This window comes from Passer montanus, unplaced genomic scaffold (assembly GCF_014805655.1).
Source record: "Passer montanus isolate IOZ18808 unplaced genomic scaffold, ASM1480565v1 scaffold64, whole genome shotgun sequence".
Lineage (NCBI taxonomy): Eukaryota > Metazoa > Chordata > Aves > Passeriformes > Passeridae > Passer > Passer montanus.
In genome coordinates, this window is record NW_024371482.1 from 3,065,571 (window position 1) to 3,081,169 (window position 15,599).

At 54.2% G+C, this 15,599-nt stretch overlaps 1 protein-coding gene across 3 annotated transcripts in view; it reads left to right on the plus strand.

Annotated features, from left to right (window-relative positions):
* The first annotated feature begins 7,133 nt into the window (after window positions 1-7,133).
* MYH7B (myosin heavy chain 7B) overlaps window positions 7,134-15,599 on the plus strand; it is a 29,640-nt gene continuing 21,174 nt past the window's right edge. Inside the window, exons 1-10 of one of the 3 annotated variants that reach the window (XM_039728230.1) lie at window positions 7,134-7,288; window positions 8,090-8,193; window positions 9,872-10,015; window positions 10,108-10,264; window positions 10,362-10,389; window positions 11,203-11,299; window positions 12,170-12,193; window positions 13,808-13,900; window positions 15,030-15,093; window positions 15,194-15,292. In XM_039728230.1, coding sequence (XP_039584164.1) covers window positions 7,192-7,288; window positions 8,090-8,193; window positions 9,872-10,015; window positions 10,108-10,264; window positions 10,362-10,389; window positions 11,203-11,299; window positions 12,170-12,193; window positions 13,808-13,900; window positions 15,030-15,093; window positions 15,194-15,292 — 907 coding nt within the window. In that variant the 5' untranslated portion in view covers window positions 7,134-7,191. The other 2 variants (XM_039728229.1, XM_039728228.1) reach the window with 2 other exon arrangements.

A 15,599-nucleotide genomic window follows, 5' to 3' on the forward strand; every position in this document is an offset into this window, starting at 1 on the left:
CCTGACCCGAGAGCGGCACTCTGCACCAGGTACATCCCCGGGCAGCCGCATCCCGCCCCGCCGTGCCCCTGGCACACCGCAGCTCCCGGCCGTGCCCGGGGGCACCGCCAGAGCCACCAGAGAGGCAGCAGCTCGCCTGCCTGCGGCACTGCGGGCTCTGCACGGCATTTGATACCCTGCAGCTGCCGGTGGGTGCAGAGCTGGGCGCTGGCTGCCCCTCCACGCCTCCAAGGAGCTGCTCATCCTCGCACACCCGCTTCCCTGGTACCCTGTAATGAGGGGAAAAACCCAAAGCCCCTTTGGGTTCTCCTTTGCATTTCCAGCTGCAGAGAAACCAGTTTAGCTCAGTCTGAGGTTTTGGGCAGCTCTGTTTTACCTGAGGATATTTGGGCATCAGTGCAGAAACCAGTGCTTGCAATAGAGCAGCCCCAAAGGCACGGCAGGAGGAGATGATGTGATGCCCAGCACCAGACCCCAAAGACAGAACAACAGGGCTATTTTCATGCAAGAGAGTTCAAAGATCTCCTCGGGGAGCCAAACCTCTTGCTGGCCCATCATCCACAATAAAAACAAGACACTCTGGAAGCCTGGCTTCCCTGCGGTATAAGCACCGGCTTCAGCCAGGGCGTGACAGCAGTCTGGTGTCTCTAAGGCTGTATTTCGATGCAAAACGCTGTGGTAAAGCCAGCAATCCTCCTCTCCCCCACGTGGGGCTATTGTTTGAAGTGCAGAACAATTGAAGGGTGCTCTCATGGGCTAAAGATAGAACGGCAGCTGGTGCTGTCCCTTTCCCTGTAACTGAGAATAAAACAATGCCCGAGTATTGTCTGCATTGCTGGAGCGGTGACATTGGACTCTCTGCCAAGGGAGCATCTAAAAGATCAATGAAACCCGCGTTTATTTATAAGTGGGTAGTGTCATTTCTTCCCCAAAGTAATTTCACTTCCTTGGCTTTTCCACCAGACCCTTCTGTGCCATGAAGTGGCTGTGGGGTGAGGTATAAATAGCCTGAGCCTGGCTGCCAGAGGGGCAGCAGGACCGGGGTGGCAAACAGACCTGCCGTGCCAGGCTGCACCTTTGCTGCCCTGAGCTGTGCCCAGGCCTCCACAGCACCAGGGGGGACCAGCCACCGGTGAGGATCCCCTTCTGCCAGCAGGGAGCAGGTCCCTGCAGGGACAGCCCCAGTGCAGGGACCCAGCAGCTGGTGCTGGGCCCAGATCCCCACCAGCACCAGCCCTTACTGCCCCGGGGAGCCTTTGGAATATCCCGATCTGGAAGGGACAACCGGGTTCACCCAGCCCTGCCCAGACCCCCCAACAGCCCCACCCTGGGCACCCCTGGCAGCGCTGTCCAAAGGCTCCTGGAGCTCTGGCAGCCTCGGGGCCGTGCCCATTCCCTGGGGAGCCTGGGCAGTGCCAGCCCCTCTGAGGGATGAACCTTTCCTTGATCTCCAGCCTGAACATGCCCTGACACAGCTCCAGCCGTTCCCTGGGTGCTGTCACTGTCACAGAGAGCAGAGATCAGAGCCTGTACCTCCACTGTCCCTCAGGAGGGACTTACAGACTTCTAGGGAGGGTTATTTCACTTCCAGCTGCTGGATTATGATTTTTTCTGATTATGTTTTTTTCTGGATGTTGGATTATGTTGGGTTTTTTTTCCCATAATCCAACAATCAGCCACCAAGCGTGTGGGAGCACGGACTCTGTGTGTGTGTGTCCAGCTCAGCTGCTGTGCTGGGGTGCTCAGGAAAACCCTGAGCCCAAAAGCCATGGCACAGAGCCTTGTTTAGGGGCAGGGGACAGTTTATAGGGGAAAGCTGCTGTCTGCAGTCCAGACTAGAGACTGGATACCTGGAACCTGAAATTCACTGCAGTTTTGACACAGAAAAGCCCATCTTGGCTGATGTGCCATAGTGAGGTGAGAAGTTCTCCTGTCGTGATGTGAGGACATGCAGGAATATTCCTCCCTCCTGGGTCTTGAGAAAGGTCCAAGCTGATCAGATCCCATCAAGAGCTCCCACACCTGTTGCTACTCCACTTTGAGCAGTTGTCCCCTGCCATGAGAGGGACTGAGCTCAATCCTGTGTGAGGGTTGATGACCCAGAGCAGTGGGGAGGCTTCACATGGAGTGAAGGAGAATGTGCAAGAGGGATGGAGATAGCAGGGGCTGGGATGGGATCGTCCCAGGAGCTGGTTGTGTGTGGACTTGGTCTGTATGTGCACGACAACACCCACCAACCTCCTCCAAAAATCTCCCCAGTCTGCTCCAGATCTCACAGCAGGTGAAAGCTGGTGCAAACCAGAGCAGCTGGGGCACTGCAGGGCCAGAGAGTGTCAGAAGTGCAGCCCAGCTCTGGTTCTGATCAGCCTCTGCCCCTCCCTTGCAGCCTCCAAGGCAGCTGCTGGTCATGATTTCCAAAGGCTGTGTGTTCTAGGGTCTGTCCTGGCAGGCCAGCTGCAATTGAGGTGCAATTAAGATGAACAGGGCAAGATTCTCTTTACTCTCATTGTTTTGAGGTGCATTGCCAAAACCTCACCTATGGCCCACACATTCCTGTAATTTTGCAGTGTTCAGTACAACCTTCATTCCTACATAGATGCTTTATCATGGCAATCCCTAAACAAAAACCCTCAGAACCTCAAAGCTGGAAAATTCAGGGCCAACAAACAAAACCTCTCCAATTTTCCCAGTCTCCAGTGACCTCACTCTCTCCACGCCTGTGTGTGACCTTGCTTGCCAACTCTATACAATAATTCCTCATGCCATGTCTCTTCCAGGTACTTTCTCATTCCTGATACTCATTTTGGAGGCTCTCTTTGTGGAGGGTCAGCCACCAACATGCCTGTGCTGCCCAGGGCAAGGTGGGAACCACTGCAGGAGGGTGCTCATGGCAGCAGGAGCTTTGTGTGTGTGTTCTTGGAGGGCTGGAGAGGCAGCACTGCCAGCCAAAGGACAGCCAGCTCAGGATGGATCCAGCACTGTCCCCAGAGAGGGACATCCAGGCAGTACCATGGTGGGAAGAGCTGTGAGATGAGGGGATCCCGTGCCAACCCCATCCTAAACCCCACAGGAGCACCTTACCTTCGGGAGGGACATCCAGGCAGTACCATATTGAGAAGAGCTGTGAGATGAGAGAGATCCCGTGCCAACCCCATCCTAAACCCCACAGGAGCACCTTACCTTCGGGATGCCAGCAGCAGCATTGCTGCTGCCCCATCTCCTGCTCACTTCGAGGGGGCTGTGCTGGGCTGTGGCTGCTTTCTCTGTCACCCTGCTGGGACAGGGCTGGGGGGCTCAGGGATTTGCTTTGGAGGGGGCTTTGCACGGGCAGGCTGAGCGGGAGGGATGTGACCGGTCTGGCAGCACTGGCCTGTCACCTCCTGCAAGCAGACATTCCCACTCCATGGAAATATGCCTGAAATAGCCCCTCTGCAGATTGTCTTTATCTAATCAGCCGCCTTTGCACCCCCCTCCAGTGCATTTCAGGAGCTGATAGTGGGGATATGTTAAGTGTGGAAACCTCTAGCGAGCTGCCCGACACCGAGAGTAATTCTCCTTCCTGCCACTTATCAGAGCCTGCTAATGGGAAACATTCCTCCTGGGGGTCAGGGAGCAGCCAGAGGATTTCTCTGGAGAGGGTGGCTGAGCCCCTGGCACCCTCCTGGCTCTCCAGGGCTGGGTAGGAGCTGGTCTGACCACAAAACATTCACTGAAGGGGCAGCTCTGCTCTCTGGTGCTGGTGGTGTCCTGTCCCATGGGAGAGGCTTGTCCAGCCCTCGGGGGCTTGCCTGAGGAGCCCCCTCCTTTTCCATCATATCACGGGGCACCAACACCAAGCACAGAGCCAGGGGGAAGAGCAGAGGTGTCTCAGTGGTCAGGGGAGATGATCTCACTGCTGGGGGTGGGCGTGCAGGCTGGGGAATCATTTGAGCACACTGTTCACTCTGGGCAAGAGCCACCTAGAGAAAACTCCCCTCTGCCCAGGCTGAAGCCATGAGCTCCTCGGTGTGCCATGGGATTTTGTGGAAGGTCCATAGGATCCTACTGCCCTGTCCCACCTGCCTGAGCATGGCACAGCTCAGGCCTTGCCAGCCATAAAAGGATGAGCTTCCCACCATCCAGAAAAACCACATCACAAACACCAGCGCCAAACCCACCCAGACCTGGCAGAAGAACCCTTCAGCAGCTGCTGGAGTGACCAATTCACATTTCTCCTGCTGCAGCTCTGCTTGGCCTTTGATGGACCCTGCTGGAACCTCTTCAAAGAGGGAGAGGAACCAGGGCGAACAGAAGGAACTGCAGGAGGAATCTCCGAAAATAAAATCGCTTTAAAGATAAGGCAGGGGAGGGGGTGAGCAGAGTGTGGGGCGAGTACATGCCCTGAGAAGAATGTGTGAGGCTGGGCCAGCTGGTGGGTCTGGGCCAAGGGCTCATCCCACTGCCGGGGCGCTTGTGGCAAAGGTACTTGGCACAGGACCCACCAAAGCCTCGGGTCCCTCCAGGGCGTGGGTGGAAACCTGACTCTGAGCCCAGGGCAAAGGCAGAAGACCACCAGGGTAACCTCAGAGGGCTCTGTGGTCCCCCAGAGCCTGTGGCTCTTCAGGACACTGGAACTCTGCCATCTTGGTAAGATGAGCATGCCATGGTCAAGAGGGACCTCAGGACTGGTGTCCCCATGGTCTCCCCTGGAGGGTGGCAGCAGATGTGTTGGTGGAGTCCAGCTCTGCACCAGCTGCTCACAAATCCAGAGGAGGACCTGCACTCCTGACCACCAACTTGCTGAGGAGTGCCCACGTGGGACATGGGGATGGGGCCCTGCACCCTTTTATCCTGCTGTACCCAAAGTCCTTGTCTGTGCTCCAGATTCCCCTCCATTTTCAGTTCTTGGGGCAGTCTGGCACCGTGCAAAGCTCTGACATTGCTGCCAGTGAAGGCAACATCAAGCATCCCTGAGCCCAGCCATCCTCCTGCTGGGGCTCAGCCCACAGGGGATGGCTCTGCAGTCCTCCTCTGTCTTTGCAGGTTTCCTCAAACTGTTGTTTCATGTCCTTACTTGCTATACTATTGTAAGTTTTTCTACCCTCAGACCTTACAGCTGCAGCTGATTCTCTGTTCTTTCTGTTTCTAAAGCCTGCTTTTCCAGCTTTCTGAAAATCTTACCTTTACTATTTCCCACACCCCATGAATCTCGCAGATCCAAAGCAGGGTGGGAGGGCAGGGACCTTTCTGTGGGGCAGTGCAGAGATGATGGCACTGGGAACCCAGACTGGGGTGTGTAGCAGCAGACCTGTGTGCTGGATGGAAAGACTGACTATGGCTGGGGCTCGGATTCAGGGCACGTGCTGGGGCTGCAAAAATCTCTCTGCAGCCTCGGCTGTGTGCCCAGGCTGAAGCCACATGCCCAAAGCAGCTTCTGGTGCTGCTATTCTGGCTGTGACAGAGTCTGTGCCACATCCAGCCTGGGCACAGCACTGCACAGCTGATCCTTAACCACTCCCTGCCTCAGTTTCCCCCACTGTCAGAGGCTACAGCAGCCCTAATTTACTCTGGGGTGTGAGAGGTGCTGAATGGGGAATATCAAACCCTGCAGCCACAGGTCCTGGTTCCCCAGGGTAGAAACATCATTGCACTTTTTGGATGCGAGCAGCTAAGTGGCTTTTCCTTGAGCTGGCATGGCCTCAGGGTGTCCTGTTCCCATCTTGGGCAGCCCATGGTGCTGCCAGGATGGAGCTGTGCTCCAGGCTGCCATCACCACGTTGTACACAGCACCTTTGGGTGCTGTCTGGGTAAAATGGTGTGCAGGAAACCCAGCGACCTCTCTGTTGAGAGATTATGAACTTGGCCTAGCCACAAAACAAGCTCCTATGCCAAGGTGAGGAGTTCAGGGAGCAGAACCTGGAGGATCAAGCCCCAAGGTCCTTCCTCTTCCAGACAGTCTGTCTGGGAGAAGCTAAACCAGAGCTGAGTGAGAAGTTGGGATGTTCCAGCTGGAAAAGCCAGCAGCCACACACATCCCACCAAGGAGCAACTCTCCTGGCATGGTGGGAGGCAGGAGCAAGTGCTCAGGTGCAGGAGGAACTGGCAGAGCTCTCATTGCTCAGCTCCCCACTAGAGCAGGCAGAGCAGGCTGGGAGAGCTGTGCTGCCTTCCCAAGCTGCACTCTCTCACTCTGCCTTTGTACTCGCCTGACAATACAGGAATAAAAATAACCAGGCTGCATTTGCAGAGAGATAAAAGTGAAGTTTGCCTTTTGTGTCTGTCCGGGCAGTGGGACAGCAGCACCAATGGAGCTGTGTGGACATGACACATGGGAATTTCTGACATATCTTTTCCCACTCTGACCTTGACAGACACAATAAAAAGGGGCTTTGCAGCGTGCACAGAGCCACTCAGTCCTAGCACCAAGGTCAGTAATACAGAGCATGGCTGTGTGCACGCGTGTCCCCTGTACTAACCCGCTTCACCCCTGCAGGGTGGCTGATCCCAGGGGACAGGGGCTGGCTCTGCTGGCACAGGGGAGGGTGGGACAGACCTGGATCATGAGCATTTTTGCTGAGGACCGTGTGTTTTGCCAAGTTTGTGGCTCCATCCTTGATGGCTGCGGCGTTCCGGAGCTCTGCAGGGTGGCACTGCATTAGATGGATATTAAGAAGCTCAGTCATAAAAGTGCTTTTCCAAGCAGCTGCCACACCAGCCTTCTAGAAGGGTCTTCCCAGGGATAACACATCCAGCCTTGCTTTTATCTTGCTGCAGTATCGCTCAGCAGGACAGCCCTGGGTCTTTGTGCAGGGCACCAGGGCTCCAGTGGGTCTGTAGAGCTGGGATGGGTTTTAGCTGAGCTTATCAAGGAAAGGGTGTTATTGACAATCTCACCTAAAGTGGGAATGTGAGTTTTGACACCAAAGTCATTCTGGCTCACCCAGCTGGGACTTACAGTGGGGGGATGACAGCATCAGAAGGGAAAGTGTTCAGTAATTGTCTCATTAATATAATTTTTATCAGCTAGCATTGTCGCTGTCTTCTCTCACTCCCTAAAATCAAAAGCTTGTTTGGTGACCGTGTCACTAGTGGTTCTCAACCCAGTGGCAGGCGCTTTCCCCATGCACTGACCCCTTCTCCTTCCCTCCTTTCAGGACTCAGGTGTCTTTCACTCTTCCTTTGCTGCTGCCAAGTCTCTCTCAGATAGACAAGATGTCTCTGCTGGACATGAGCGAGTTTGGGGAGGCTGCCCCGTACCTGCGGAAAAGCTACACGGAGCAGCTGAAGCTTCAGACCATCCCATTCGATGGTAAGAGCCCTGGGCACACCCGGCTGTGTCCCCCAGCACACCCGGCTGTGTCCCCGAGCCCAGCACAGCCTGGCTGTGTCCCCCAGCACAGCCTGGCTGTGTCCCCCAGCACACCCGGCTGTGTCCCCGAGCCCAGCACACCTGGCTGTGTCCCCGAGCCCAGCACACCCAGCTGTGTCCCCCAGCCTGCCCCTCTGCCCCTCTGCCCCTCTGGAGTCCTCCCTGCCCCTCTCCCTGTGCTGCTCCTCAAGGCATCACAGGCACTGCAGAACTCCCCCAGCACCCTGGAGGGGATCTCACAAGTGAGAAAAGCAGGTTTTTGACTTTCTGTGGAGGTGATCCTTCATCTCCCTCAGTCCTAAGGGGCAGGAGGGCTGGGGGACTGGTATCAAAGCCTTCTGCAGCTCTTTCATTTTGGAGGTGTCCCCTCTGTCCCAGCCACCCTGCTCTTCCATGGCTTGCCATGCTCAGGATGCGGGGCCCAACTTGCTCCTTGCAGTTTGGCAGAAGAGAAGAGTTTTGCTTCCTCACATTGTCCTCTTCTAATGACAGTCTGAGTGCAGGCACACATGAAGCACCAGATTTCTGTCAGGATAGAAGCTGACCCCACCAAAATAAAAAGCTGCCAAACATGAAGAAGGCAAAGAAATCCCAGCTGCTATGACCAAGAACATAGGAAGGAATAATCACTGTCTTCCACATTATCAAACTGCATTTAAGTGGCTTTCAGTTGACAATTTCATGTGGTCTCCTATATTACAATCTGTCTCTTTTCCTCTCCTTTCCCCATGTCTCCTGCAGGAAAGAAGCGAGCTTGGATCCCTGATGAGAAAGAAGCCTATATCGAAGTGGAAATAAAAGAAAGCTCTGGTGGCAAAGTCACTGTGGAAACCAAAGATAAGGAAGTAAGCAAATACCTTTCCTTTTCCAAGGGAGAACAAGTGTGTGTGGAGGGGGGATCCGTGTGACAGGATCACGTCCCAAGCCGTGAGCTCTTGCTGATAACCCTGTCCGCTGATCAGTCGTGCCCCGGGGGGACACACACGGCGGTGTCAGCACACGTAGGCCAGTTCCTTGCCAAGGGTGGCACCAGTTCAGCATCTCCCACCGAGGGGTTGCTGTCACAGCCCTGTGGGTGTCCTGCGGGACACACCGAGGGCACGGTGGGGCTGGCCCAGCACAGCTCCTGGGTGGGGGAGCACCCCCAGCACAGCCCTTTGTGATGCTGAACCAGTGGCCGGCTCATCCCGGAGCCTGACACAACAGGTAAGGGGCCAGTTGGCCAATTCCTGCTCCTTTTAGCCCAGATCTGCAGTGGGGTGAGCTGTTGGGAGGAGAGGCGCCAGCTTTCCGCGGCAAAGCAAGCAAGGACCAGCTGGTATTTGTCAAGATAATATCCAGTGCAATTAGCTGCAAATGAGCTTAATTAATATTCCTTTCTTCACTGTGCAAGTTTCATGACCCTGCAATTTCACTGCAGAGCACACTCGTATGAAACTGGGGAAAAGAACAAGGACCTCACCCAGCATTAGATGATAGACTTTATTATTTCTGTTTCTTCTCTAGTCAGAATAGCACTAAGAACGGTTTGTGCTGCTAAATGTGAAAAAAAGAGATATGTAATTGTCTTTGAAAAGTGTCAAGGCTTTGAAAAGATTTTTGTCTGAATTTTGGAAAGCAAGTAAAGAGATTTGCCCTCTCAAAAGTAAAATTTGTCATAGAGGCGTTACAAATTTTAGAAATTTCTTCTGATATACAGAACAGCTTCCAATTCTGAGAACAGAGCAGTTTCCAAACCCTATTTGCGGTTTCCTCTTGAAACTGTCTTTTTAATGATTTGTCATGGATTTACAAAATCAGAAACTATATCAGCTTTCCCTGGATAAGCATTTCCAGCAGAAAGTCGAGATATAAAGCCCTCCCTTATCCTTCTGTGTACCCTCCTGCTTTTAACACCTGGCGCCTTTTAACACCTGGCGGGCACTATAATGTCGCGCTTCATCTTCACCCATAAAACAGATAAACCTCTGAAAGATTTCATTTAGTCTTTATTAACAGGACCATTTGCTAAATCCAGCTTCTCCATCCGGGCCAGATACGTAACGTGATATTTTCCCCGTGCTTGGTCTCGTGGGATTAAATAAATCCAGTTTTAAGTGATGGGGTACAGGCTTCAGCTGTTTGCCCAAATAACCAGGGATGTCTTTGGAGCAAAAGACAGGACTGGCACGGGCTATTAGGCTGGGAAGGAGAACACAGGGTGGGGGTGCCAAGCACATTTTGGGGGAATAACTTGGACCCCTCTGTCAGGCTCAGCAACAACCTGAGCTCAGGCTCAACCCTGAGGAGGGAGCAAGCTGGGTGTGCTTGTCCCAGCTGGGCTTTGTGGCCGGGTGCTGCTGGGGCTGCCCCGGGCCTGTCACCCCAGAATGTTGGGCAGCCCTGCTAGGATGACAGCAGGCACATGGCCAAGGCTGTCCCCAGCACGGGACTGTCAGGGTGTCCTCCCACCTGGCAGGTTTGGGGGCAGAGGGTGCTCGGTGAGGATTGGGGTCCCTCTGACGTGTCCCCCTCCTCTGACAGACACGGGTGGTGAAGGAGGACGAGGTGCAGCCCATGAACCCCCCCAAGTTCGACATGATTGAGGACATGGCCATGCTGACACACCTCAACGAGGCCTCTGTGCTCTACAACCTCAAGCGCCGCTACTCCCACTGGATGATCTACGTAAGCCCACGGCACCCGTGGGGTGGGGTGGGGGATCTGAGGGGGCATTGGGACATCCCCACATCCCTCATCTCCCCCTTTTCCCCCTGCAGACCTACTCGGGGCTCTTCTGTGTCACCATCAACCCCTACAAGTGGCTGCCGGTGTACAAGGCGCCCGTGGTGGCAGCCTACAAGGGCAAGCGGCGCTCGGAGGCACCCCCGCACATCTACTCCATCGCCGACAACGCCTACAACGACATGCTCCGCAGTAAGCGCTGCCCGGGGACCCGTCCCGGGGGGCCAGGGCTGCTGGGGCCCGGGCGCGGTGGGCAGCGCTGCCCTAACGCCGCCTCCTTCTCTTGCAGACCGTGAAAACCAGTCCATGCTCATCACGTAAGTGCCCCTCCGTGAGCAGAGACCCGCCGTGCTGTCCCCTTGCACGGGCACCCCGTGCCCGGAGCAGCCCCCCCGGCAGTGTCCCCTCCCCACCCCGCAGCTGTCGCCCTTGCCGCCGCCGTGCCAGGTGACAAAGCCGGGCTCCCCCGCACCCCGACAGCTGCGGGCGCTGCCGAGGGGCGCCCCGGGCACCCGCACCCTGCGGGGAGCCGGGGAAAGCAGAGATGGAGGCCAAGGCCGGAGGGAGATGGAGGCCAAGGCCGGAGGGAGATGGAGGCCAAGGCCGGAGGGAGATGCTGGCCGGAGGGGGAGAAGGGTGCTGTGGGAGGGTGGAGGCCAGGTTGATTTCAAGTGACATACAGATAAGGGCTATATAAAGGACTCTAAAGGACCCCTCGCCGCTGCCAGGAGCCACGGACATTTTTAGCCTCGGCCATGGCCTAATTAGGAAAGGCAGGGGCTGCGGAGGGATGCTTGGCGCGTGTCCGGTGGCGGCTCCCCCCGGCTCTTTGTGCTCTGGGATTACAATGGCACAGCGGCACTAACTATAGGCATGAGCTCAGCGGGGCCGCAGCCCCCCGGTGCCCTGCCAGCCCCGGGCCGGGCCCGGGCAGCTGCAGCCCCGCGGGCCCGGCACGGCACGGCACGGCCCGGCCGGCAGCGGGGCACACGGCCTGCCCCGAACACGGGCACGACCCCCGGGCTGGGGGTGAGTGAGAGCAGCCCCGTCCTGCGAGGCTTTGCTTTTCTGGGGTGGTTGTGCCTGTTCTGTGCCTCATGCCCTTCTCTGTGTGTTTCTGTTGCTCTAAGCGGAGAATCTGGTGCTGGTAAGACTGTAAACACCAAGCGGGTCATTCAGTACTTTGCCATTGTCGCAGCCTTGGGCGACACACCGGGCAAGAAATTAGTAAGAGCTTATTTTCAAACAAGTTCTTGTTTTCTTCCTTTCTTTCTTTTTTTTTTTTGTTTTTTTAATTGTTTTTTGCCCCACCTTCCCCTTTCTTCTTACTTTTTCTTCCCCGACTTTTTGCGTTTGGAAACATGTTTTGGTCTGACCCACCCAGGGCTTGGCTTTTCCCTGACTTTTGAACAAGCAAGGCTTGAAATTATTCTGCTCAAGGGGAAATGGAATTTTTTTTTTTTTTAATGTGGCTGCTCAATCCGTGCAGCCTGGAAGATGTACTTTAGTTGTTCTCTTTCTCTTCTCTTCCTCTTTCAATACCCCAGTGATCCTCTTAAGGAACATTAAAGGGATGAAGTAAACCTTCCATTTCCCACCTTGCCTCTTTTAAGCCTTGCTTTTCAGTATTTTCTCCTTTTTCCCCCCTCCTTTTGTTGATTTTGACCCTTTTCTACCTTGTGCTTTTCTTGCTCTTGTTTTGAATCTTGCTTTTCTTTGGTGCTGGTTATTTTTGAGCTGCCCTTGCAATTGCTTATTTCTTCTGGATACTTGGAGGCTCCAGCCTGCTTTCCCCTCGTGGAAGCAAACTGGCTGCTTTAGGTATCAGACAAGCAATACTTCAGCATTATTTTCTTTCCTCTTCTTCAAGTTTGAATTTAACTGTTCTTGCTTTTTGACGCATTTCTTTATTTTCTTGAGCTAATCTATTTAACAACTTTTTGGCCTCTCCTATAAAGTTTAATCCTCCGAGTTTTTTTTTCTCTTGGACTTTTTTTTGGCACTAAATGGTCATGCCCTGCTTTTCTGACCATGCTTCTTGTGGTTCTTGCCTGGCTTTCCTGGATTTCTAAAGATAATTTTTTCTCCTTTCTCTAGGCAGCTCTTGCCACTAAAACTGGGGTAAGTGTTGTGAGCTCTTTGATGCTGAGGACAGAGTTCTGCTGCACCACAGATCTATGATGGGGTGACATGTGGGGCCTCCTCCTTAAGTCTGGGAGCAGCTCCTGGGCAGTGTTTAGTTCTCTTGGCTCTGTATCTGCCTCCTTCCCACAGCTGGAAGCTTTGCTCTTTCATCTCTTTCTGCCTTTCTGACTCCAGCCTCTCCTTCAAGGGATAATTACTCTGGGTAGAAACATTAATTTCTGTCCAGTCTTTGCCTGGGAATGGTGTGGGCTCCTCCAAAAGTGAGGTGAAGCCTTCACACCCTGAAGATCCTCCTCAGCCTCAAAGCCCAGCTGAGGGGCAGGAGCAGACCCTCTGCCACAGGCAGCCCTGTGCTGCAGACCAGTGCCCTGCTGGTGCCCAGGCTTGCCACCCTCTGCCAAGCCCTGGACTGGCACTGCCCAGCACTTCAGTCCTTGCCTGGGGGACATTTCTGAGGTGTTTGCTCCAAGGAAACCCAGCAAAGGTTCAGCCCCTGGGGCTCCCAAGGGCTCAGTCACACGTCCTTGGTTTCTCTGAGCCTTTAGGTGGTGCACAGCCTTGGCTGGGAATGTTTATCATCACACAGTGGCCACTGGGACACACAGGGTGAGACAGCTCAGGGGCTGAACCTGTGCCTCTGGGGGCTGCCCAGGCCAGGTATTTTTAGGCCAGGCTGAATGCAGAGATAAGAGCTCCAGGGCTGCACAGGTGATGGTGTGTTGGTAACTGTGTGATGCACAGCTGCTCCCCATCTCTTTTGCCCTTCACACAGCTGGAAGGTGGGGAGCAGTTGTGGTTCCAGCATTGGAAAGAGAGGGTGGCTCTGGGTGGGCAGAGCCCAGAGCTGATGTTCCCCACCTGAGGAAAGCCCTGTGGATTGTAATGTGTCAGAGCATGGGCAAAGCTCTCATGAAAAGTCCTGCAGGTGTCTGTGCCACCAAACTCTGTAGCAGGTGTCAAACCCACTGTCCCTCATGTGGTGTAGCACCAGTCTCTTGCTCCTCTCCTCAAATCCTTGTCCTGCCTTATCTGCATTAGGCAGAGGCTGTTTCTTTATCTTTGAACAGAGAAACATACATGGGAGAAAACAAGGTTAGGAGAGGAATCATCTTAGGGCTTGCTCAGGAGAGCCCCACTATTCCCAGCAGATCATGCAGCTGGGACTTGTGGTGTATTCCCATCACACTGGGACCCTGCAGAGCATGTTGTTGGTGAAGGGACCTTGTTTCACAGTGTGCTGTTGATGTGAGCTGTCCTAGACTTTGGTTTGTGGAAGAGGAAATGCCTGACATCAGAGAGCCTGAAATGATTCAGCCTGTTGTGACAACATGAGCTTGCTCTTGGTGTGCAGTAGTGTAAGCTCCTGAGAAAGGGGGCAAGGACTGCTGTGTGCAGAGGGGACAGCAGCCTGGGACTCCAGTTTAGGTGAGGAGAAGGCCACAGAGGGCACTGCTGCAAACCCCAGCTGTGCTGATGAGCAGTCTGCATGGCCTGGGGAGCAGCAGGTCCAGCTGAGCCCTGGCGCTGCTCCTGCTCCTGGTGACAGATCCCCTCTGGCTGTGTGACACACCCTTTGGTTTTGTTCTCCAGGGCACCCTCGAGGATCAAATCATCGAGGCTAACCCAGCCATGGAGGCTTTTGGCAATGCCAAAACCATAAGAAACGACAACTCCTCCCGTTTTGTGAGTGCCTTGGGGGGACAGGGAGCTGTGGCTCTTCTGTGGGCTGCATGCACTGTGGGTGGCACTGTGGGCTTGTGCACTGGTGGTAGGGAGATGGATCTGCTTCCCAGTGGCACTGGACTGCCAGAGCCACGTTTTTCTGCTTACATCAGTGCAGCAAATGGTGGCCAGCATGAATGGCCCTGGTGTCACAGCCTGTGGCTGGAGAGACATCCCTGGCAGGACCAAAGCTGAGAGGGACAGTGAGCACAGCCTGGAGTGCTCTGGGACAGATATGTGTGTCCCTTCCAGGGAGTAGCACTGTGGTAGTTTCTGGGGTCCCCAGGACAAAGGAGGAATGATGAATCTGACTCCATGTTCTTAGAAGGTTAATTTATTTTATTATGATATGATATTATATTAAAGAATGCTATACTAAAACTATATTAGAGAATAGAGAACAGAAGGCTTAACAAGAATGGTAATGAAAACCCGTGACTCCTTCCAGAGTGCCGACACAGCTGGATGGTGATTGGTTATTAAGTAAAAACAATTCACATGAAACCTATCAAACAATGACCAGCTGTATAAACAATCTCCAGACCATATTCCAAAGCAGCAAAAACAGGAGAAGTGATCAGATAATTATTGTTTTCATTTTTCTCTGAGGCTTCTCAGCTTCCCAGGAGAAGAAACCCTGGCAAAGGGATTTTTCAGAAGATATGACAGTGACACAGCACTGGTTTTGCTGAGCCCAGGCTGGCTCTGCTGGGGCTGCAGAGCTGCTGTGCCTGGAGGGGAGGGAGGCACTGCTGGGGGAGACCCTGAGCCCAGCACGGAGCAGGGGCTGCAGGCAGGCTCCGTGCCACAGGGCCCTGCAGAAATGGGCAGTGGTAAGAATAGACCTGAGGACAGGGGTTTATCTGCTGTCAGGGAGATTTCTGCCTGCCTGGTATTCAAACCCTTGGGCAATGCTCTTTGAGCTTCTTCACATTACAAACCAGAGAACTTCACCCCTTTACAGAGTTCAGTAAGTTGCCTGGCATCAGCAGAAGCTCAAGAAGTGGGAAATTAATTCAGTTTCTGGGGGCTGTTGGGAGCTGGAGCTCTGTAGGCAAGCCCAGCACTTACCTCCTGTGGGTGTTTTCAGGGCAAGTTCATCCGGATCCACTTTGGCCCCTCAGGGAAATTGGCCTCTGCAGACATTGACATCTGTGAGTAGCTGCCCTAGGGAGGGAATTCATCCCACCATTTGTGCTCAGCTCTGGGAAGGCACAAGCCCTGCTCTGACCCCTCTGCCCTACTTCATTCTAGATCTTCTGGAAAAATCCAGAGTGATTTTCCAGCAACCCAAAGAGCGAAGCTACCACATCTTCTACCAGATCCTGTCTGGGAAGAAACCAGAGCTGCAAGGTAAGGCAGCCAGAGATGCAGGATGGCCTGAAAACAGCTCCAGAGATCTCTGTTGTCAGCTTTGGGGTCCCCAGGAATGAGCAGACCCAGCTCACCATGCAGGTTCTGCCTCTGAATGCTTTGCTAGCTGTGCAGGATCATGGCATTGGTGGAATTCAGGGTGGAAGGGATTTCAGGAGGTCATTAGCCCAGCCTCCATTATCCTCACAGGCTGAGAAGCCAGACTCAAGCCCTTTGTGCCACTGTGTAGGAGCAGAGGTCACGCAGGGTCTGTCTGCAAGGTGGGAATGTGCTCTGCAAAGCTGCC